The 24,497-nt window shown below is 41.7% G+C and overlaps 1 protein-coding gene across 1 annotated transcript in view; it reads right to left on the bottom strand.

Moving 5' to 3' along the window:
- CHSY1 (chondroitin sulfate synthase 1) overlaps positions 1-24,497 on the bottom strand; it is a 70,352-nt gene that overhangs the window by 38,060 nt on the left and 7,795 nt on the right. The window contains exon 2 of the mRNA XM_045795380.2: positions 16,503-16,998. Coding sequence (XP_045651336.1) covers positions 16,503-16,998 — 496 coding nt within the window. The remainder of the gene's footprint in view (positions 1-16,502; positions 16,999-24,497) is intronic.

Consider the following 24,497-nt stretch of genomic DNA (forward strand, 5'->3'; position numbering starts at 1 on the left):
GGGAGGAGACCTAACACTCCCCCAACCCGGTGTCCCAACATCAACGGTGCTAAGTCACGCTGACAGTATTACTCCTGACCTGATGTGAGGAGAACGGCACTTCACGTCTGTGGTCTTCCTCTCAAATCCTATAACCCCAGTCTAATCATGAGAAAAACATCAGATGAATCCTAAAGAGGGACATTTTACAAACTACCTAACCAGTATTCCTCAAAACTGTCAAGGTCATCAAAAACAAGGAGAGCTGAAGAAACGGTCACAGACCAGAGAGGTCTAAGGCGACGTAAGATTAAAAAAAAAGGACAGTAGGTAAAAACTAAAGACATCTGAATAAAGTATGACCTTTATCTTTGCGATAAAGATATGTAAATCCAAAACTCTCCTAAAGCCAAAAGTTTATTTAAAAACAAAACAACCCAAAAATCTCTTTCTACTCACTGTTCTGTAAACCACCAAACCTTAGACCTGTGATTCTCAAAGTGTGGTCCCTGGACCGACCAGCAGCATCAGAACCACCCGGCCACTTGCTAGAAATTTTCAGGCCCTGCCCCGCACCTGCTGAATCAGGTCCAAGGATGGGGCTCAGCAGTGTGTTTTAAAAAGCCCCCCAGGTGACTCTGATACATGGTAACGTTTATACACACAGAAGCTCTGATTTCTGTTGCGTGGGACTTGAGAACCAGGTGACGCTCACACTGCTGTCCCAGGGACCACACTTTTGAGAATTGCTGCTTTAGACAAACCCAGCACTAAGAATGGCCAGCAGTGAACGCTTACCATCCGTGAGGTACTTACCACCACATAACCATAAGAAACACCCCCAGATTAGAGAAAGAGAGTGGTTCTCCTCAGGCCACAGCGACACGGCCACGTTTCTGGGTCAGGCTGTAGTCACCTGCTGAGCTGCTGTAACAAATGATCACAAACCAGGTGCCTTAGAACAGCGGGAGTCACTCTCTCAACATTCCGGAGGCCAGCAGTCTGCACTCCAGCAGGGCCATGCTCCCTGCAGGGACGATTCTGCCCCTCGTCTCTTCCAGCTTCTGATGGCTGCTGGCATTCCGGGCTTGTGGCCACATCGCTCCGGTCTCCACCTGTCTTCTCCTTGGTGTCTGTGTTACTTCTCTTTGCACTTCTCTCTTATAAGGACTCTCGAGATGGCATTTTAGGACCCAACTGGATAATCCAGGGTAATCTCATCTTAAAATTTTTAGTTTAAATCCATCTGCAAAGACCCTTTTTCCAAAGAAAATAATATTTACCGATTTAAGGGATTAGGACTTGAAATCTTTGGGTGGCCATTATTCAACCTACTACACGTACTGTAAGTCAAGATGACACCAATGGATTTCCCCTAGAAAATAGCAGAGAATGAAGATTTCTGGCCAAGGATCTGGCAGTATTTTTCTTCCTACAGGGATGACCACAGAATACCACATAAAATCGACTGTGAATGTGGAATATTACCATCTTCTAAACTACCTAAAAATTCAATTACACAGTTAATAAACACCTTCATCAAGGCCAGAGAATTCAGAGGACTTGTTTCAGAAGACTGTGACCAACCAGCATCTTTAAAGTAACTTTTAAGAAATTTTAAGACTAGCTTGAAGATTTGAGCAACTGATCCAGGAATGTTTGCTCTACTTCTCTCTTCTGCATTAAAAACTTCCTAAGAGTAAATCTAGGAATTGGAAATCAAACACTTCTTTTGTTGGTTCTTGGGTTGAGGTCCACCACTTTAAGCCCACTTAAATCACTGCTTTTCAGCTAGACATTTACACTAGCTCGGCGAGGGTCTAACAAAGAAAACTTGCAGAGTACTATGAGATCTAACGGCTACCAGCTGAGTATCATCTTAAACAGATGGGTATACTGCAAATATCCCACCAAAGAAATGTATGAAGCATGAAAATTTTCCCTTTTGTCTAAAATTGTCAAAAACTGAACTTTGTTCTTTTCAAATGACTCCTGGCAATAGTTACAATAAAAAGGTAGAGTACAGCACAGTATGATACAGAAAAAGAAAATGTAATTGTGTTAGTTAGATTGTAGGCTCTGCAGTAAGACTGCCTGGATTCAAATTCTGAATCAGGCACTTTACCATCTGTACAATCCAGGATACATTCAACAACTCCGTTTCAGAGAAGAGGAAACCCAGGCTTGGGAGAGATACTTTAGATGCATTTTCTCACCACAGCAAAAGTGTAGGATGCCCCTTAAACCTCATCCTCTCCAAAAACAAATTATTTACTACAAAGGCTTAACTGAGTCAATGTTCAATTATAACTTTCTCCTGAAATTAATAGTTATTTCTGCCTTCCATGGTTAAGTGCCCACTTGGAAACCTTATTGATCTACTGTAACTATTAAAACTGACTTAGATCACTTGGTAATCAGGAAGCTCTTTGTTTATTAGGAATTTTATAGACCAAAGATTATAACAGAAAGGCTAAGTCCCTGGTACATTTCTCCATCAATTAGTTATGGATCTGAAGCAACTTCATGATAATGCACTCAACTCTATGGGGTGGCTTATGTTTTTTAGAACAAGCAAAACCATGCAGTTTTATATGAACGTACCTGAATGTCAAATTCCATGATAAATACGACCTCGTATCACAGGGACACAAGCCCCACCGCTTCTTACTCCAAGCAAACAATCTTCTAGCCTCTGCCCAGGTGTGGACCACCAGCCATCTGTGGTCCACCAGCCCTTGGCTGCCCCCTGAGCTCTATCAGTTTTAAGAAGTATTCCCAAGCACCAGTCATGATTGAAAAGTCTGAATGGTGAATGTTCAAACACTTCAAGTTCAAACTAAGCAAATGTAAATCAAAGGTGAGGTCTTCCTCCTATTTCACTGGCCTCCCTGGCTCAGTCTCCTTTGCTGGATTCCTCCTCATCTCTGACTTCCAGCCCCTGGGAGGCCCTGGGCTCAGCCCTAGACTTTTTCTAACTCCCTTGGTGATGTCATTGCTCCTCTGGCTTTAAATACTGTGAAAATGCACTTGACTCACACTGGTATCTCTAACCTGAACTTCCTTGTCTTCCCCATCCCTGTAACTCCATCCCATCAACTGCTCGGGCAACTTTCCTCTCTCCCACATCTCATCGCTCCATAAGTCCTATCAGCTCTACCTTCAAAATTCATCCACAGGCTAATCACTCTGCACCACTCCCACTGCTGCCACCTACACCAAGCTACCTTTCCCTCTGAGTTACCGGAGTGCTTGCTCGCCAATCTCCCTGGCTCCCACTCTTGCTCCCCTGCAGTGTCTTCACACACCAGCCAGAGGGGTCATTTTGAAACAGCTCCCTGGACTCCCTTGCCCCAAACCCCCAGTGCCTGCCCAGCTCACTCAGCATAGAACCCAGCATCTGGCCCCTTCCACTCAGGTGCCCCTGCCACCCAGATTCCTTGATGTCCTCATCATGCACACACTTCCTGTCCCCACACCTTTGCATGCCCCATTCCCTCTGCTAGAGATGGTCCTTCTGGGGTACAAACGAGGTTCACTGTCACTTTCACAGCTGGGCTGGCACGCCCCAACCCTTCCAGCACTCCATCCCTTACCATGCTTAGCACCACCTGCCAGTATATAGTCGTCGCCTCTGACACCCCTGTAAAGAACTAAACGCAGCCTGAGAGCAAGCTTTGCTGTGCTCGCTGCGGCAGCCGCAGTGTCCAGAGCAGGACGTGTCAGGGAGCAGGCATACAGAGAGCTCATTTAAGGAGTTAACCTTTTTAAAAATTTTAAGTGTGTTTATATCATCTGGGATATTTCAATCTCCATACCCATCTTCCCCTCATGAAACAACCAGAATTCTAGATTATTGCAGAATCGATTCATAACAACATAAAAAGCGAAGAGGCGCTCCTCGGGTGGTAAAAACCAAGAATGAACTCATCTTTCTGCCTCAAGTAAACCACATAATTATAAATAAAATAAGTCTTCTGTCTTTAAACTGGATATTCCTGTTGAAGGGGAATGCACAGGAGTTGAAAGGAAAAGTAGTACCTACAGTATTTTTCAAAAGAAAAATCTTTGGAAATAAGTGCTAGACAGCAAATAAAACAACCTTGTACTGATGTCTTTATCCTTACAAGGGCTCACTGAGAGAAAACCCAGGAACAAAACATGATAGGGTTAACCATGATGACGTTAGTAAGAGCGCTAGCATTAAATTGCTGAGTGAATGCTGAAAGATTCTTTTTAGCCAGGGAAAAGTTTTGCTGTAATGGTACCATTACAAATTTCTTACAGTAATAACACGGTACATTATAAGCCTGCTCAAATGATAAGCTCTTTATGAGGGTTAGAAGTCTGCAGGCCTTTCAAACAAAGAACTTTCTGTCTTCGATTTCCTAGAAGTCAATAAGCTAAAAATCACATCCTGCACAATATCCACTTAGACTCACAGAAGATCCAGTCTTCTGTGGCTTCACCCCGGTTCCCCAGGGCACCGAGCGGTCAACACCATACACTCCACTTCTGTGTGTCCAATTAGATCATCTCTGGGGTCTAACTACTTTCTATTTTGAAATAATTTCAGGTTTATAACCGATCTGTAAAGACAGTAGAGAGAGATCCCATCTCTTGACCCAGCTTCCTCTAATGCAGCATCTTATGTGACGACTCTACACCACGCATATTAAAACTAAGAAACTGACATTCACACAACACTATTAACGAAACCATACGCTTTATTCAAATCTCACCAGTTTTTCCACGAATGTCTCTTCTCTTCCAATCTAGGACCCCACGATGCATTCAGCTGTCTTGTCTCCTCAGTCTCTGCCTATCCATGACAGTCCTTCAGTCTTTCCTCGCTTTTCATGAACTTGGCACTTGCAAGGACAACGGTCGGGTATTTTGTAGAATGTCCCTCAGCTTGGGTACATCTGATGTTTTCTCATGACCAGACTGGTGTTACGGCGCGAGGAGGACTAAGGCACAGATGAAGAGCTGCCTCATCCCATCACATTTGGGAGTACATGATACAAATATGACTATTTTAATACTGCTGGTATTAAGGGAGTGTCTGCCAGGTTTTGTACCGTGAAGTTACTATTTTTCCTATTCCCTACTCCATTCATTAAAAATGAGTACAAGCCTACAGTCAAAGGGAGAGAAATTAAGCTCCACCACCAGGAGAGAAGATTATTCAAAAAACCTGTGAGTGTTAAAACCACCACAGAAATTAATAAAGACTTTGTAACTCCCTCTTTTCTTTTTTTAACTGAAATTTGTTTCATTAAACAAATCTCAAGTTATGGTTCGTGGCAACTAACAAAAGCTGAGGCAAAAAAAAAAAAAAAGGCAAGCTAGGGCTCCAGGAAGATTTATAACTAGACCACATAAAGAGACGTTTGTGAAATCATCAATTGCAGAGACAAAAAGATCTTTAAAAATATCACTTGGTTTTAGCTTTAAAGTGTTTTTCAGTTTAATCTCCAGCCAAAAGTTCTTTGTTTTCGTCATCACATCAAATAGAGCTTCTTCCCTTGTCATTATTCAGGATTTACTGCTGACCAGCACTCACCCCCACTGACTTTCATCCGGCTACACAACTCACTGCAATTAACATGACTTAGAGCGGAGAAGAAAAGAAAAAAGATTATAAAGCATTAGTCTGTCAAACATATATGAGGGGACATTGTACGCCAAGTCTGCTTCCCTGATCACTGGACTGTCAAGTCTCTTACTGGAAAGCCCACAGTCCAAACTCCCTTTTCCTGTCTTCTCCTCTACCAGGACAATGCTCTGCATGGGACTGGAGCGGAATGAGAATTAATCAAAACATACCTTGTCTCTACCTAGTTCCAAAATATCACAGGATCATCAGAAATGTTGCTGAGTATTCATGGCATCGATGGTTCTTACACACGAGCCAGAAGAACTATCAGAGAAGCCCATAAACAGTGCAGATCATTGGACCCCACTTCCCAAAACTCTGGTTCTGGGTTTGGGCCTGGAAATTTGCTCTACAACAAACACCTCGAGTGATTTTCTCATAAATAACTTCCCTTTGAGAAAGAGCAACCTAGTGAAAGACCTATGGACCATGCTAATACTTGAAGTACACATGTGCGTGCACGCGCACACACATCCCCCCCCACACACACACCCATGTCACTGGGTTTGGAACACTGATGTCCAACACACCCTCTTATGCCTTAAGGAGCTTTACTTCGGACTGTCTCTCCCTGATCCAGACAACACTGCTAACCGTCAGGTTCATTCTGCCTTTGTTCTCTCACTGGTCACTGCAGGTGCCAGACAGTCTTACCCGTTCAGTTCAACAAGGATGATTAAATACTGGAATTGCAACTTTACAAAGCTTTGTTGTTGCCATCCCTAGACCTCTTACAAATGCGAAAGGATACCATCCTCACTGTGCAGAACAGTTCAGGAATCCAGCCACTTTTAGAGAAGGGGGTGACCCCCAGACAATGCAAGCCTCCTCCCAATCCATCCCACCCCACTCGGTGGTTCCACAGCCCTCCATACTTCCCTGTGGTGCTCACACTATTTGGCCCTGGTTTGTGGGTTTACTATTATTAGGTAGTGAAGTATTTTTCGCATACATTTGTCCATTTTCATATATTGACAGAAAGTCCTTAAAGCTCATTTTACTCTTGTTACCTCAAAATGGCTCATACAGCACTTTGAATACTAACGTGATTTAAAAGGTAGACCGTCAGTTTATGACAGAAAATGAGTTGATGACATGGGTGATCTCAAGCTTTTCAACTATATAGAAAATATATTCAGCTATTAGCTCAAGATAAAGACAATGATATACTGATCCCACCTCCTGCTAATGTGGCTAAGGAGCCCTTTCCTGTCAGCTCAACCTAAATTAAATATGTCTAGCGGGGACCTTATAACAAGAAAGGTGATTAACATGTAAAGCCTAGAACATCGTTAACACACTCCTACCGAATTTGAACATGGTGAAGACAAAGCTCTTGGCCTTTAGAACCACACCTCCTCCCTCACAAGCACAAGACTCATATCCCAAATGGAGAAACCATTTCAGAGATGTTTATGTACTTATGGAAGGTTTTGTTTTGCCAGTTATTACAGGTCCAAAGCAACTAACTTTTCCATTTGAAGTCAACTTTGACTGGTTCTGTCAGAAGAGTCTTCTCTAAATTCTAAAAGCAAAAACCAGGTAGTCCAACACCACAGTGTTCCTACAAGTCATATTCAAGTACTTGTTTATACAGGTCAAAACCTATGCAAAGTCCTCGGGAAATGAGTTCTGAACGACTTAGTTTTTCAGACACTTCAAGTATTTCATAAGCCCTCGCTCTGTGCCAAGCACTAGCTAGGATAATCCACAGCATCTCAATTTATCCTTGAAACAATCCTACAAGGTAGGCAATTTCTTGTGCCATTTTTTTAAGGAGACAAAGTTCCAGAGAAGTTAGGCAACTTGCTGCCCAGGATCGCACAGCTGGTGAAGAATGACAAACTGGAGATTCAAGCCCAGGCCTACTGTGTCCTAAGGGCACGTCCTCTCCACTCACTCCCGTTTCCCTCGACATTTGTGCCATCTGGCCTCATCTTAACACCTCTTGCCCCTTGCTCACCCCACTCCAACATTTGTCCCCTTGCTATGCCTTAAGCATCTCACATGTTACTCTTTACTGTCTGTCTCTTTGCACCCAGCCCAGCCTCAGTAGAAGAGAGCAGAGCCTCTACTTTCCTCAATGCGCTGTCCCCAACGAGTACAGTGTCTTGATCATATCGGATGTTCAAAATTTATTTGAAAAATAAACATGCATGAATGTTCTAACTGATTGGTTGAAAGTTTTTCTAATTTTTAGAGCATAAATCCCTGACTTCTTAAGCAGAGGATAAGAGGATTTTCAGAGTGATTTATATAATTGGAAAAGGCAAAATTTAAGCTGTGAAGCTAAGGCTCCATTATTGACGGTCTTAGGTGACATCGATGAAAATGGTGGAACACAGACATCCAAAAAAATTCTCTCCACCATAAAAGCAAAGAGAACATGGGCATAAAACAGCTTCAGGCAACCTTTTCAGGGCTCTGGATATTAGCCAAAGGCTTAGGGTAACCCAGGAAGTATTTATGCAAGAAAAACAGTGACATTTTAGTAGGAATAGTAAATCTTGTGGCATTTTAACTTGCCCATTCCTATGCCCTGTTCCCCAGCAATGTGGTAACCTTGAAAACCAACAGTCCACAATCATGGTGAAAACCAGCAGCCTGGCAGCCACTGGAAGGGGACAGAGCAGGACTGGAGCTCCTTCAAAGCCCCATTCCCAGAGAACTGTCATTATCTGACCTGCCTAGTGGTTTCCTAGAAGACCCTACTTGTAAGGCTGTCTTTATTTGACCTGACTCAAGAGCCGTCCTATTGCAAAAGGCTCTTGGTGGGGCAGGGAGGAAATATTTGTTCAAAACAATCACAAGCAATTGTTGAATATCATGCTGCCTGAGGAGGTAGTTAACAGTATGGGCAAAACCTAGGCTAACCAAAAAGCTCAGAAAGGAAAGTTGAAGTATGACATGTCCATAAGGAGCTTTGAAAAGCTTTAATATATTCGTGGGAACCTAGAAGCCATGAACATGCATGGGACTGTGCACATGGCCCAGGGAAGACCAGAGAAGGCCCTAAGCTCTCATCTCTGGTTGACCTTGAGGCTCTACATAAGCAGGAAATGAGGCTAAGGAAGAGATGAAAACCACATGGTGAGTGTTGAAGGCAAGCACCAGTGAGTACAAAGAGCCCCTAAGCAAAGACAGGGAGACTTCTCAGTTCCGGGCATCTACGGACATCTTTGTCCAATCAGTAGCTGGCCACTAAGCAAACCAAGCAGATTTTAGTCCCTATACACACACAAATATACAGACTTTACAAAATTTCCAAAAAGTCACTAAACAAACAACAGCAACATCATCAAACCCTGGGGAGGGGGCAGAATCTGATTTCCAAGGTTGCCATATTATTTTAAATGCCCTGTTTCCAACAAAAAAATTATGAGACATGCTAAGGGGGGGGGGAGCAACCAATAAAGAGGTAGAAATTATAAAAAAGAACTAAGTAGAAATTCTGGAGTTGAAAGTCATAATAATTGGAACAAAAAATTCACAACAAATTTGAACAGGTAAAAGAAACGATCAATAAACTTGAAGACAGGTCAATTGAGATTATCCAGTCTGAGAAATAGAAAGAAAAAATAAAGAAAAGAAAAATAAACAGAACCCAAGCATATGCATATGGCAGTTGCAGAAGAGCAAGAAAGAGAAAAGAGCAAAAATACTTAAAGAAATAACAGCTGAGACGTTACCAAATTTGATGAAAAACAATCCACACACCCAAGAAGCTCAACAAACTCCAAATACAATAAACTCAGAGCCACACCCAAACACATCATAATCAAACTACTGAAAACCAGAGTCTCAAAAGCAGCAAGAGAAGAGACTCATCACATATGATGGATCTCAGTGAGATTTACAACTGATTTTTCAGCAGAAACCATGGATACCAGAAAGCCTCCATTCAAAGTGCTGAAAGAAAAAGACTGTCAACCAAGAATGCTCTACCAACAAAACCATCTTTCAAAACTGAAGGAGAAAGTAGGGCATTTGCAGATACACAAAAACTGAGAGAATCTGTCACTAGCAAACCTGTCCTATGAGAAATATTAAAGGAGGCCTTTCAGACTGAAAGGAAAGGACACTAAATGTTAATCCAAATACATGTGAATAAAGAATGCAGTAAGGGTAACTACATAGGTAAATACAAAAGACAGTATAAATATATTGTCACACTTCTTTCTCTAATCTGATTTAAAAGACAACTGCGCCAAGCAGTAATTACACATCTGTGTCGATGCTCCTAATCATGTATAAAGACATAATTTGCATGACAATAACAGGAAGAAGAGGAAAATGGCGTTTTATCGAAGCAAAGACTTTGTATATTATAGTTATTAAGCTGGTATTAATCCAAACTATGTTGTTATCAGTTAAGATGTTAACTGTTACACTCAAGGTAGCTTCTTAAAAAATAACTCAAAAAAAATAAAAGAAATGAGAAGAGAGTGAAAACGTATAAAAACTATTTAACACAAAAGAAGGCAGCATTGCAGGAACAGAGAAACAAAACAGACATGACCTAGGAAACAAATAGTGAAACAACAAACACAAATCCTACCCTAACAGTAATGACATTGAACATAAATGGATTAAACACCCCAATTAAAAACTGCTCCAGCTACATGCTATCTATAAGAGACACAATTTAGATTCAAAGACACAAACAGTGGCTCAGTTAGTTAAGCATCGGACTCTTGATTTCAGCCCAGATCATGATCTCAGGGTTGTGAGACAGAGCCCCACATCAGGCTCTGCGCTCAGTGTGGAGTCTGCTTGGGATTCTTTCTCCCTCTCCCTCTGCCCCTCTCTCCGTGCACACACCTCTCCCCCCACACTCTCAAATAAAACCTTAAAAAAAAAAAAAAAACACCCAAAGACATGAACAGGCTGAAAGGAAAAGTATGGAAAAAGATATAGCATGCAACATAACCACAAGAGTGCTGGAATGGTTATACTATCAGACAAAATAGACTTCAAGACAAAAATTGTCACTAAAGACAAAGAAGGAATTTTATAATGATAAAAGGGTTCATCCATCCATAACTGCAGATGTAACAGTTATAAGCATATATGCACCTAACAACAGAGCCCCAAAATACATGAAGCAAAAACCAACACAAATGAAAGGAAGAAATGGACACTCCAACAGTATCCGAGACTTCAATATCCCACTTTCGATAATGGGTAGAACAAATAGACGAACACAGGAAAAAAGATGATGATCAGCCTACAAATCAATAGACCTGAGAGAAACCCACACAACGCTCAACAGCAGAACACACTCTTCTCAAGTACATATGCAACACTCTCCAGGGTAACCATATGTTAGATCATAAAAAAGTCTCAATAAATTTAAAAGAACTGAAATAATACAAACTATGTTCCTAACCACATGGAATGAAATTAAAAATCAATAACACAACGGTGGGTCTTATAGACTGCTGTGCTGTTCACGGTCTCATTTCATCTCATTTTTCACTTCTTCTTCATGTCCTTCTCACTCACTACTGATATAGCCTTTTATGGTAGCACCCTTTTTTGGATGATAATTTGCCCTTATAACCTATTAAGAGCTTGGAGATTGAACCATCAGACCAGAACAAAAGGCTCCGTATAAAACCATGCAGGGCTCTGCCTTGAAGAAACAGCCAGCGTCAGTGACCAGTATCTGGAGCATCTTACTCTAGCCAGTTAGGTTCTCAGCCAGGTAAGGTTAACCAGCAGCCTAATGGTGTGAGGAAGGCACCACTAGGAAAAAACTAGCTCCGTGACAACCAGCAGTTGAAGCATTATCTCTTCCATTATTACAGAAAAAAATTCCCAGGCTTCTGATATAAAGACATTCAACATCCCTTTCTAAGCCAGCCAGACTAACAAGAAAACCTTCTCTTTTTACATATTTTGCTCTAAACTCCCAATTTCCCTTGATGAGACTCCCTCCTTAAAAAGAACATCACTAGAGATGCTGTGGCTCAGTCGGTTAAGAGTCTGCCTTCAGCTCAGGTCATGATCCCAGGGTTCTGAGATGGAGTCCCGTATCAGGCTCCTTTCTCAGCAGCGAGCCTGCTTCTCCCTCTGCCTGCAGCTCCCCTTGCTTGTACACTCTCCCTCTCTCCATTTCTCTCTCCGACAAAAAAATCTACAAAATCTTAAAAAAAAAAAAAAAAAAGAACATCACTAATCTTACCCCTTCCCTGTAGTTTTATCTTTAAGATCACTATCACAGGGTTTTACACTTTTACATTTTTCTCAACTATTTCATAAACATGTTTTTGTCTCCTCAATTAGACTACACCCCTTGAGGGGAAAAAAGGCCATTTGTGTTTCATTTGTGTTTCACTCTTTTGTAATTTCTGACCCGTTCAGAGGGCAGTGCTGGGCTCACTAATGCTTGATTAACAAATACTGGTTAACTCAGAGCGTCACGCTGGCGTGTCTCAGTATACTGGTATAACCCGTCTAGTTGTGCTGAGATGACAATCCCTTCAGGTCTGGGGTTGGGGGGTACAGTGGGTAGAGGGTGGGGTAGCAGGAGCCCTTTGGGGGCCCCCACATACCTCAATGTGTGTATCATGATGTGAAAAAGGTCGGGACACAGGGTTAAGGGGCTAATTAGAAACACTGCTGAAAAGAACTGGAAAGAGCCTGAATGTCCATACAAAAAGATCAAGCTTCTTATGTACCAACTGGAAAATCTTCCAAGACGTGTGGGTAAAACCAGGAAGACGTGGATAGTACGTAACACATGCTACCATCCATGTAAAAGGGGGCAGGCGGACAGACTTCGTTGCTTATATCTGCGTATGGCACACCTGTAAGGAGGCGCCACAGTGGCTGACTCGGAAGGGAACCCAGTGGACAGAGATGGAAAAACTTGTCCTGATAAACCCTTTCAACTTCTGAATTTTAAGCCATGTGATGGCATGAAATACATCTTTTAAGTTGCTAAATCTACCTATGCCTAGCTCCCACGTTCACTAGTAATGATCATTTTCTATTCGAAATACCTTTCTTACTAGTCAGATGTTGAGTTAAAATAAGAAAGGCAAGATCAAGGTGCTGGTTAGCCAGCCGTGTTCTGTTTATGAAAATCCACTGAGCTCTACACTCATTGATGAGCTGTGCATTTTCCCAAAATACATGTCAATAAAAAGTCAAAAATAAAATGAAAAGATTAGTTAGGTCAATTGTCTTTTTATTCCCTTATTTAAAGAATTGCATAGTATTTCATTTATTTGACTCAATAAATTGTTTCAGATTTTTCAATGTTTCTCAAGGAGCACCTGGGTGGCTCAGGCGTTAAGCATCTGCCTTCCACTCAGGTCATGATCCCAGAGTCCCTGGATCAGGACAGAGCCCCCCATCCACATCAGGCTCCCTGCTCAGCATGGAGCCTGCTTCTCTTCTCCCTCTGCTCCTCCCTCACCCCCCCCCCCCAACAGCTCTCTCGCTCACTCTCCCTCTCAAATAAATTAAATATTAAATAATAATAATAATAATAATAATAATAATAATAATAATGACGGTGTTTCTCCAAAAAATCTCGTGTAACTTGAGTTATAACGCCGAGACAAGGGGGAATCAGGTTTGCCGGCTCCACTTTCCCAACAGTATTGGGAAACTTTAAGGCCCACATTCTCGCTCTGGGTTGGGAGATTTCAGTAAGCATTAAGGAGCATTACTAAAAACCACCTTATGGTTTACTGTATGGTAACCACATTTTTTAATTACGAAAATGAAGTATTTAAAGCCACTTATCAAAAATGCCACAGTCACAAAAGACGAAGAAAGAGGCTTGTACAAATGGTCCAGACTAAAGGAGGTGTTTAACAATCAAATGCAATCCCTGCCCCTGGGCTGGGTCCTGTGATGCGGGACTGTACCGTATCAACAGATAAAATCAGAATATAAACGCTAGGTTAAAGTTTCCATGTTGAACTTAATCTGTACTGTGGTTATATAAGAATTTCCCTACGCTTAGCCAAAATACACTGAAGTTAAAGTAAAGGGCCACAATGTTAAGTTACTCTTAAATGAGGGACAGCTCTACGTGCCTGTATGTGGGGATGCGGGGAGACACTCAGGAACAGAGGCAAATGACAATGCAAATTCTGTAAAATGTTAACAGGTTATTTTGAGTATAAGGTGTATGGATGTGCTTTGTGCTATTTAGTTTTTCCGGGAAATTAAAATTATTTCCAAATAAAGTTTTTTAAAGCCATATATTAATAAATAACCACCAATGATAATCAAAGCAAGCTTAGAAATGAATCTGGATTTTGATTATGACAGTTGTTTCTCACAAGCCATTTTAATTATGTAAGTGTAATCCCAACGCATTATTTCAAACTTGCAAAAAAAAAAAAAAAAGTACACCTTCCAGGTAGATTTGTAAAAGCTAAATAAGCACCTTCTGAGACCCAAAGCTTAACATAATTGTCTTTAACATAAGACTCTACCTTAATCATTTCTCATAATGTGAGCCTTAATGGAGAAACTAGATTTACAGTAAGTTTAATAAAAGTTCTCATCCACATGAGGGATTAATCTCGCCTGAGTAGTGAACACAATGATAAATCCTACTAATGACTTAGGTTAAGAGCACTTAAAGCCCTACCAAAAAAGCAAAAAGAAATCAAAGGTCTAATAAAATGGTACATGTCCCCATAGATGTAATTCTTAAAAATGAGAAAGATGAAGAACTGCCCACAAAAGACAAAACTTTAAGTTTGCAGAAAAATATCTGAAGACAATTCCTGTCACCCAAGGAAGAGAAGAATTTCTTACACAAGGCACAGAAAACACAAACCATACAGGAAAAGAAAGAAATTAGACTATGCTTAAAATTCACAATTTGCATGTGAATATTGCATTTAAAATGAAAAGACAAGCCACATTCTGGAGAAGATAATCTCCCACAAAAGGAGCTCGCAAAAGGGCAGTACCTAGGAAAAGCTGGGTCATCATCAGGCATTTCAACACAAGAAAAACAGCAGGGCCACCACCCAAACCCAACCGCCCCCACACTGCCCACACTCCTCCACACTCCCCGACAGATCCCAGGCAGGGATGGGGAACCACCCAGGGAGAGAGCTTCCTCCTCCACCAGATCCCTTTGCCAGGTGTCTCCAGTCAAACTCCAGTCAAAGAGGTGGCTTCCAGTGTCCAGAAAGGACGATTTCCAGCAACCCAACTTCGGGCCTGAGAGAATTTCGGTTATTACAAGTTAACGGGGGGGGGGGGGGGGGGGGGATAGCCCTGAAACCATCTCCCAACCCCTGCAGCCCCAGGACAATACTTTCTAACATCCTGGCACTAATGTGAGGTCAGAGTTCTTGATAAACAAGATAATTGCTCCGCTGGAGTGTATCTAGCAGTATGTAAGTTATAAAAGCACTACACCACTAAGATATTTTTAAAAATTCTCTCTCAAAGGTAGGCCTATCCTCTACAATTCCAGCAGGAGGGCTAGCTTCTCAGAGATCAGGGAGAAAGTGAAACATTCCAAAATACACAAGGCACGACATGTTTTAACCGTAATGAAACATGTTAAGGTTATAACTACTAAATTAAGAATGGGGAAAATGCAGAAACGCTGCCTTTTGTATTCTGCTTGAAACTGCATGACATCATCAAAGAACTTTCCCCCCTGCAAAAATCCATGATGAGGGGATTCCCGCCCCCCCCACTAGATCCAGTGACCAATCCTCCGTGCATGGGAGGCGCGGGGGCGGGGGGGGGGGACCACAGAGATCAGAGGTTTCACTCAACTTACATTTGGTATTTAAAATGTAGGCTTTATAATTAGAAATGAACATGAAAACTACTTCCTGTATTCTTAAAAATGTCCACTTCCCTAAGAGTTCAAATGAAAGAACAGTTATTAGGAAACCTTTAAAAGCAAGTCTGGGGGGGGAGGAGGCAAGTACTGGCAAGAACACTCTTCCTTCACTCAACCACTTTAGAAAATTAACTCATAACAAAAGCTAACAGTTTACATCAGAAAGTGGGTTTCTTTTTCTTGGGCAAAGGTCTACAAATTCCCTCTGTTCCTCACAACTATCGGTAGTTTATCAATCTAAACACAACACCACCTAAATAATTTTTTCCACTCTGACTAATATCAGATCCTGTAACTGCAGGCAAGAGGTACACATCTGCCAATAAAAACAGAGAAAAGTCAAAAGCTAACTCATGTTCTCGAGAACATTTAAAGAGAAAACACCTACAAGTTGGCTTCCTACAAAAAACAGCGCTTGTGTGTCAAGATAACCCAGAGGTTGCCTACCAACTAGTCTGAAAAGAATGACGACGTTGCAAACATACAGGTTACAAATAACTGTCTAAAAAGTCAAGGTTCAAAATAAATGCAAAGTCAAATGCAATTGGCTTTTTAAAATTTTTATATCATTGCTCATTTTATGAATTCTAAACACGTTAAATTTCAAAACTGTGTGGGTCAACATGACCAGATGAGAAAAGTCAGGCGTTTGGGAGAAGAGGGGCAGGGAGTGTTGACAAACTTGCAATCACATCTGCGGAACCAAAGACATCAGAGTAGATGAATTTTCTGGGTAATCATGAAAATATCACTGTTACCTACAGTGAACCATATCGTTTCTTTGGGCTCCAAATGCCATTATTAATTAACTAAGGTATCAGGACAAAAGTATCAAAGGTATGTCCTAAAAATGAAGGACAAAAGATACGAAGAGGGAATTCAAATTTTAAAAACTCAGGTAAAAATGTGCAATATCTTCGTATACCAACTTCAAGCCTTAAAGAAGATACCATCACTCGTTTCCTACAATTGGTTCAGAACTAATGATGAAATTAACATGTTGTTTTTTTTTTCTGTTCTTACCTCATAAGACCAGACACACTGCACCCCTGCAAACCTCCGGACACATCTTCCCACCTCCACGTCCTCGTGAGTAGTGTACATTTCCCGGAGACACTTTCCAATGTGTGGTACCATTCTCCGGAGAACCTCCCGGCTCATGATCACACCGGGCCCCCCCATGCAGAAGTTCTCACCGGGTTCCAGGGCCAGTTTCCCCATTTCTTCTGTGGTGCCCAGTCCTGTCTGCCCGAGAAAGAGGGGCTCGCTGCTATTCAAACTCCGGAGAAAACTCTCCAGACGGTCTCCTTTGATATACACGTCATCATCTGCTCTCATAAACCATTCGTACTTGTCCAAGTAGTGGTCATGCATGTACTTGAGCATCATGAAAGACTTCTTCTGGGGTGGGTAGGAGTCGTCCACGCCCCGCAGTGGCACTATCGGGATTGGTATCGATGTGTCTGAACCCTCACTAGAGAAGAATTCGACTTTCCCAGGAATTGTCTTGGACCACGTTCTGGAATTAAAATAAGTATCAGTGAGAGAACAGTTCATGTCAAGCTTCTCATTTCCAGAAATCCACATATCTACTCATGCTGAATCACTGTGTGTTCAAAAGGAATAATAAAAAGCTACTTGGTCTGCTTGCTTCCCCTTAATGGAAGCCCAGGCTACGGGGTATTGCAAAGCCCAAATTCATTTCCAAAAGAACCCCAACAAAAAAGAATGGTGAAATGTTTAAATACTTCCAGGATAACTAAGTTTTAGCCATGGCTGAAAACCAAATTGGCAGGGCACCAACGTCTAAATCTCCAGGTTAATTTTCTGATACTTATCAAGTCCCTACCCACAAACTCCTTCATTGTATAAGACAAAAATCAAATTATTTTTTTGTATTTTTTCCTCTCTTCCCCTATGATTCTCTGGTTTTCTTTCTTAAATTCCACATATGAATGAAATTATATAATTGTCTTTCTCTAATTGACTTATTTCGCTTAGCATAATAAAATAAGACGAAATCAGAGAGGGAGACAAACCATAAGAGACTCTTAACTCTAGGAAACAGACTGAGGGTCGCTGGAAGAGAGGTGAGTGGGATGCAGTAACTGGGTGATGGGCATTAATGAGGGCACGTGATGGAATGAGCACTGGGTGTCATATACAACTGATGAATCACTGCATTCCACCTCTGAAACTAATAATACACTACATGTTAATTAAATTGAATTTAAATGAAATAAAATTAAATTTTAAAAAATCAAATTCTTCATTCAACAAAGTTTCTTTGAAAGCACATCAAGTGCCAAGTATGTGCAAGGCCAGGGGATGCTCAGTGAGCAAAATACAGACGCCAGCTCATGGAGCTGTCATCAGGAGAGACAGACGTTTACCAAGGCAGTCACACACCAGTGTACTTACTAGTATGAACTAGAACAAGCCCCCTGGAAGAAAGGCGCACAGCCTTACTTAAAGAGCGTACAGAAAGAACACAAACTAGACACACAGCGCTTCCCTGAGACAGGGGTGAATGTCAAGGATGAGAAACAGGCCCAGAAAGTGGCGTATGCAGACAGGGCGGGTTGCTGAGAAGGGAGCAGACCCCCTAGAGCTGGGGGCCTTCATAGGGTACAAGCCACTTCGAAGGAATGGGGCAGAAGCTGGGGCAGAAGTGGATGAAAGCTTTCCGCAGTCCTCAGGGCATAGAGGAGAGGGCTGAGGCCACCGGGTGGGAAATGCTGCAGCAGCCCAGACAACAGTGCCATCAAGGGTATGTGCTCCCCCCACTGCCAGAGGAGACACCGATGATGAATGAGAATCGTCAGGAATCCTGCTGCTGAACAGCTGATTTAACGCCATCATGTTACATCTGTCCCTATGCTTTCTTTATACTAGAAGTAGTCCAGCCACAAAATGCACTTACAAAGACTACTTCTAGGGAAAACATCACAGAATACAAATGAAGCAGTCAATTTAGCCCTAATAAGATCAAAAAAGGACGCTTTGCAGGTGATATTCTCCCCAATATGTTTTTATTTTACTCATCTGTTACAATTACATGTATTGTGGTGAAAAGTGAACTTGAAGGGTCAATGAAAACCACATATATCTTAAATGGAGAGTCTTAGGGAGAGAAGTAGTTGAAAAAGATACACACCAAACTGCTGGTGAAGGAGTACAGAAGCAGGGAAATGGGAAGGGCAGGGAGGGGATAAAGAGAACTTTCTCTTTATTCTATCTCTAAATTGAGGAAAATCTTTATAAGCACAATATTACTTCTCTTGGAAAAAATTTTAACTGTGATAAAATATACGTAACTTGAAATTTACCATTTTAACCATTTTTTAAGCATAATGTTCAATGGCATTAAGCACATTCACATTGTCCTTCAACATCACTACCCTCTGTCTCCAGAACTTTGTCATCTGCAAAACTAAATTTCTAAAGCACAGTATTATTTTTGTAATTTTATCAACAATCTACAATGAGGCACTTAAAAAGCAATTACTGGCTTTTCATTCTCTTCCTAACCCGAACATAAGGAATACAAAATGATTTCAAACGTCTCTCATTCAAGCAGAGGAAGAATTCAATGAACTTTTTGTCAAACATGCTTCTCGAAAAATCTGAGGACTACATACATACCATTTTTCATTAAAACTAGGATGTCAGCTGTAAGATACACCATTGTTTTTTGTACCAATAACAAAGAAAAAAGTGCCAATCATAATCACGTGATGCCAGCAACTGCAAAACGCACCCTGATTTCAGCGATGTTAAAATGTGGGGAAGTAAATGTCCATCTTAAAATGATGTAAGACAGCAGAGGTGATGTTTTTGCCTTAATGTCTATGGATTTAAAACGGACCTTTTGCCATTTATAAAACTCTTTAACAAAGAATTCGTCACGTATGGAAACTGATGGGACTCCAGATGCTGTACCAGGTACTGTACTTCATTTTCACTAAGGATGAGCTCCTGAAAAAAGGGTAAAAAGTAAACGTGGCAGGAACGGGGCAATTAATTTAAAGAGAAACCAACCCTTTCCACAGAGAGACAAGTCTCTTTAAAAATAAGAATGAACTACAACCTACACAAAATGTATAATAAGCTAGAGACCCCCTGCTGGTGTGGTAACCGGGAGGGGAGACGGCTTCCCAGCCCCAGGAAGTTGGTGACAATGAAGATGTACTAAGAGGAGCCACAACCAGGTCAAGGAGCCCCTGATTCCTTCCTTCAGTAGAAATGATTTTTGTTGGGCAGTCACAATTCTTTGAAAAAGTAATTAATCTCAGTAGTTGGCACATAAAAGAAGTCAACACATCCTGCTCACTCACATGAAAAAAGTGACTTAAAAGCGTCGTGTGTGCGTACGCACGCTAACGCGCAGAAATCATTTCTGTCTCTGAGACATTCCCAAGTGAGCTTCTTATTACTTTCCGTAAGACACACTACCATTTCCTACCCTTACTACAGAAGGAGCCTGACTTAATCAAACCACAACCAGAAAACAATAAGGCATGATGGAGTTAAAATCTGCTACCTTTCACGGTACTTCTGAAGTGTAAGTTATAAATAGTCTGCATCATCTCGTAACTGATTATACATGGATAGTGAATAAAATCAACCTAACTTTAGCTTCTACCCAATTACTTCTGAACTAAAATGTGACTCATAAAACAGACCAAGTTCGAAACAGTAAGTACAGAAGTAGCCAACCCCAGAAGCCACTAAGATGTTCAAGCACCATGACATTATCTGAGATGTGGGGTGGGAAGACAACGTCTGTCTTCAAAGAACAACCTACTCAAGAGACAACACACAGGGTGATGGTTAAGAGCATGGGTTCTGGAATCAGGCTTTTGCAGTGAGCGTCCTGGCTCTGCTTTGGGATAAGCCACTGTGTGGCTCCCTCTCCTTGCCTGTAAACTGGGGATACTACTACTACCTGCCTTACAGGGTTGCTGTGAGGGTCGGGTGGGTTCTTCTATCTAAAGTGCTCAGACGCCGGCCCGGCATGCAGGAAACATGATGTAAGTGTGACTTATTAGGGACACAGGAGTGTGCAAGTAAGATAATGAAAGAGAAGATGAAGGGCACAGGGGAGTGTGGGCTGAACCTGGAGCCGTTGGTCATAGGATCACAACCAGCGTGGAGGCATGATGGAAAATGCCACTCCTCACATTACTGGCTAAAAACCTGACAGTCGAGCTATCTATGAGAATTCCGTTTTACAGTCAATCTTAGACAACGTCAGCGTAGAAGTCTAGTAAAACTTCACCTTTTTTTTTTTTTAAAGATTTTATTTATTTGACAGAGAGAGCACAAGCCGGGGGAACAGCAAAGGGAGAAGGAGAAGCAGGCTTCCCGCCGCACAGAGAGCCCAACGGGGGCTCGATCCCAGGACCCTGGGATCATGACCCGAGCCGAAGGTAGATGCTTAACCATCTGAGCCACCCAGGCGCCCCAAGACTTTACCTTCTAAAACGGTTCTCATTTCTAAACACCAGAATCCTTCCTATTAGACTAGCATCAAAATGCATTTTCATCTGGGCTCCAGGTGCCCCCGCAGACAGAATGCGCAAAGGAAGCGCTAACAGAACCACCATCACTGAGGCGATTAATGCCCAAACTGTGACTTGAAATCACGTAATTTGTCCAAGAAGAGAAACCAATTAATTTTAAAAACAGACAATCTAACCTCAAACCATCCTTAAAAGCCTCTCTGCAGTTTTATGGTAACTCCACCCAATTATTATCTTTTCCTTTTTAGGTAACCCAGGGAAAAACCTCAAGCTGCCCTTTTCTGTTCTAAATGACGGGTGGTTTGAGGGAAATCTCTTAAAATGAAGTTTCTGTAAATCTTCCAATCTTAAGAAGTTATGATCTTTTCATTTAGGGTACCTTTGGCTTCAAGAGCTCCAGAAAGTTAGAGCGTTCTGGAACAGTAATCATGATTCACCATCCTGGGGGACCTGGGGGAGTGCCTTCATAACGGGAAAGAAGTAAAGGAGACACTGCTGAAGAAGCAACCTGGCCCTCCTTCCGTGACAGAAACAGGTCGAGCTCCTTATTTTCATAAACAAATGTCAACTTTGCCGTCGACAAGTTTGTTACCGGGAGCAAAGAGTTCTCCCTTAATTGAAACCACAGAACATTTGCAGAGGCCCTTGCCAGCAAGCTCAGTTTTCAGTGCACGGATAACCAACTCTTGCTAAAGCATAGATAAGACAACTGAAATTTGAGAGAGCCAAGCAAGCTATCATCTTTTCCTCTGGGCCTCTAAACGCTATCCCTACACCAAGTTAAATCACAGTTAAGTGAGGCAGCTGGACAATATTAGCTTTGCTAAGGAATGCCTTTGCTGACTCAGGACTTCAGTCTCCCTTTCTGTTCAGTTATCATTTTAAGAAAAACTACGTAAAGTACATTTCCGTACAAAATTGCGTCTACAGCAGGACTCTTGTCCTGAGTACACATTCATAATACGTGGGTAAGTTTAGCAAGCAGGCAAGAGTACATCCCTGTGATATGTATTAAGGGTACAAAAGTACACATACAAAAATAAGATATTTTACAATTTTACCCCCAACTGTTTACTATGGTTATTTTTGGATGGAGCATCAGAAGACATTTAATTTTCTTCATACTTTCTACATTTTCTAAATTTTCTGCAACAGATAGCTATATTTAGAGATGGAAAAAAATTTTGTTTTTAATCTGGAGAAAAACTTTAAGCTACAAAGCATCCAAAGAAATGAAAAGATTTGACATCAGAAAATTCTACTTTTGTAATAAACATTTTTTTATTCTATCCAATGGACAAAAACTAAAAGAAAAATGAAGATTGAGTACTTCCACATTTTTTGAATTTTAATAGCTACAGTAATTTTTACAAGTAAAAAGGGGAGATCTTCTGTGATTTCCCCCAAAATCACAATTAAATATATTGCCAGACAGTTATAGTGGTAAGTTTGAAAGGACTCATATGATCAAATCATCTCAGAATTTGGAGTCATGGAAGGGAGAATCTCATTTTTTTCCCTTGTAGAACTGATAGATAATAGGAATTAAAGGTATATACATATAGAACAGACAAGATTTAAGATAACCAAAAGGCATACAGCACGAAAACATGAGCAAGAAAATAAGGCCAAAGAACAACAAAAGTAGGGAAGTCAGAGCGGGGTACCAGTACAGGTACCAGGGAGGGCGAAACCCTGGTAGGGGCTGCCTGCTCAGCTCTATGCCCATGGGAAATACGGAACCAACTGGAGTCCTCCGAAAAGATGCCACCCTAAAGGAGGGAGCCCACGTGGTGAGACCAACTGCCATCATGTGGTCTCTCTGTCTGCTAAAGGTGGGTCCCCTCCAGCAGGTAACCAAGAGATGTGGCAGGACTGTGTCCCACTGCTCAGGGTTAAGTGAGAGGACTATTCCAGATGTTAAGACCTGACAGAAATTTCTCCCCTGGGGTCCACGGCAGGGAAAGCAGGGCACATGTATCCTGCACAAGGTTGATGGAGCATCGGTCTGAGCTCATCCTCCCAAAAAAGTGCACGGAGGACAGTTTTTTGCTGCCAGTGAGAGCAGCCATGCACTTGAACTCGATCAGGCCTTGGGAAAACTCAGAGATCTTCCAAGGGTACCAAGTGATGACTCAAGGCCTCTCCTGGAGCTGAAGGAAAGCCGTCTGGCAGGATGCTGTAAGCATCATTCAGTCCTTTATCTCTGTTCTGTGTTGGTATGAGGAACAAGCGTACTTAGCTGGTTTCCCTTCCGCTTATGTGGTTTCCGGATACATGGTTTCCTCTTTTAAAGTCTTTAACTGTCTTACTGTGTACCTTATGACGTAAGCAATCTCAATTCTTTTTGGAAGTAGGTGCGGAAATAGAACAGAAATCACAAATGGTGGGGAAAAAAAATTTTAAGAAAAATCAAATTATACTCTTTACCATTAATCCTAAAAGTAGACTTAAGGTGAAAGCAAGCATTAAGACTTTTTTTTCCTCAATAAAGCTGTTGGCGGGTGGATTACTGCTTCCCACCTCAACAATGGCCTGGGCACCAGCCCAGGAGGCAGTTCCAAGGTATTAAGGACTAACAGCAACCTGCCCTCTGAGCCCAGGTTCACAGCAAACAATGGAAATACTCATCAGTACAGACCACAAAAACACCCTCTTCGAAACCTAAGAATTAAAATTTGGAATGTTAATAATAGAAGGCAAATTCTGGTCTCATGATACATTTCCAAAGTTGGAGAGTGACCTTTTATAGTTTCTGTTTTGCTACTGTACACTTAAAAGTGTAAATATGCAACTAATTCTTAATCATGCATAAACAAAATTCATTTCATATTTAATTCTAAGCAAAAAAAAAAAAAAAAACACCACATAAAAACCAGCAGCAACAAAAAGTGTAAAACCACCTGAACCTACTCTGGCCGACCCCTCTTACAAGTCAGTCTTCCTGTGTCAAGGCACTTCCTGGTATCAACCCGCTTAACAGCAGCCCACAGCCACCCTTCCACCAAGCAGTTACCTGGTGCTGCGTACTGTGCTGGGGGCATTAGTAACTCAGCCTGTGACACTTCTATGCAGTGTGTGAGGTATTGTTACCCACATTTTACAGAGAAGGAGACTGAGGCGCGAGGCTAGGTAAATAATTTCCCAACATCATACAGCTAATAAATGTTGAAGCCAGAATGCAAATGGGGTCTGATTCTAAAGCCTCCATGGGCCAGCCACTGGATTCTCCATCTCGCACACTTATTTCCAGGTCATCACCCACATTTCCTTTGCAGTCCCTCCTCCATTGAGAAGGCTGAGAAAATAGCCATCCCAGAAAAGGAGAGCTGCCTTACACCCACTTCAGCCACTGTCACTCTGTCTGCCTGGCAGAAACCTGTCCATTGAGGACACCTCTTTAGAGTCTAAACTGGATTTAATTGAAGGTCAGAAGACTCCACTCCAAAGGCAGCCTCTGAAACCCTCATTCCCTTTCGGTCCCTTCACTACT

The sequence above is a fragment of the Ursus americanus genome, chromosome 28 (assembly GCF_024610735.1).
Source record: "Ursus americanus isolate L20-20 chromosome 28, mUrsAme1.1.p, whole genome shotgun sequence".
In the NCBI taxonomy this organism is placed as follows: Eukaryota; Metazoa; Chordata; class Mammalia; order Carnivora; family Ursidae; genus Ursus; species Ursus americanus.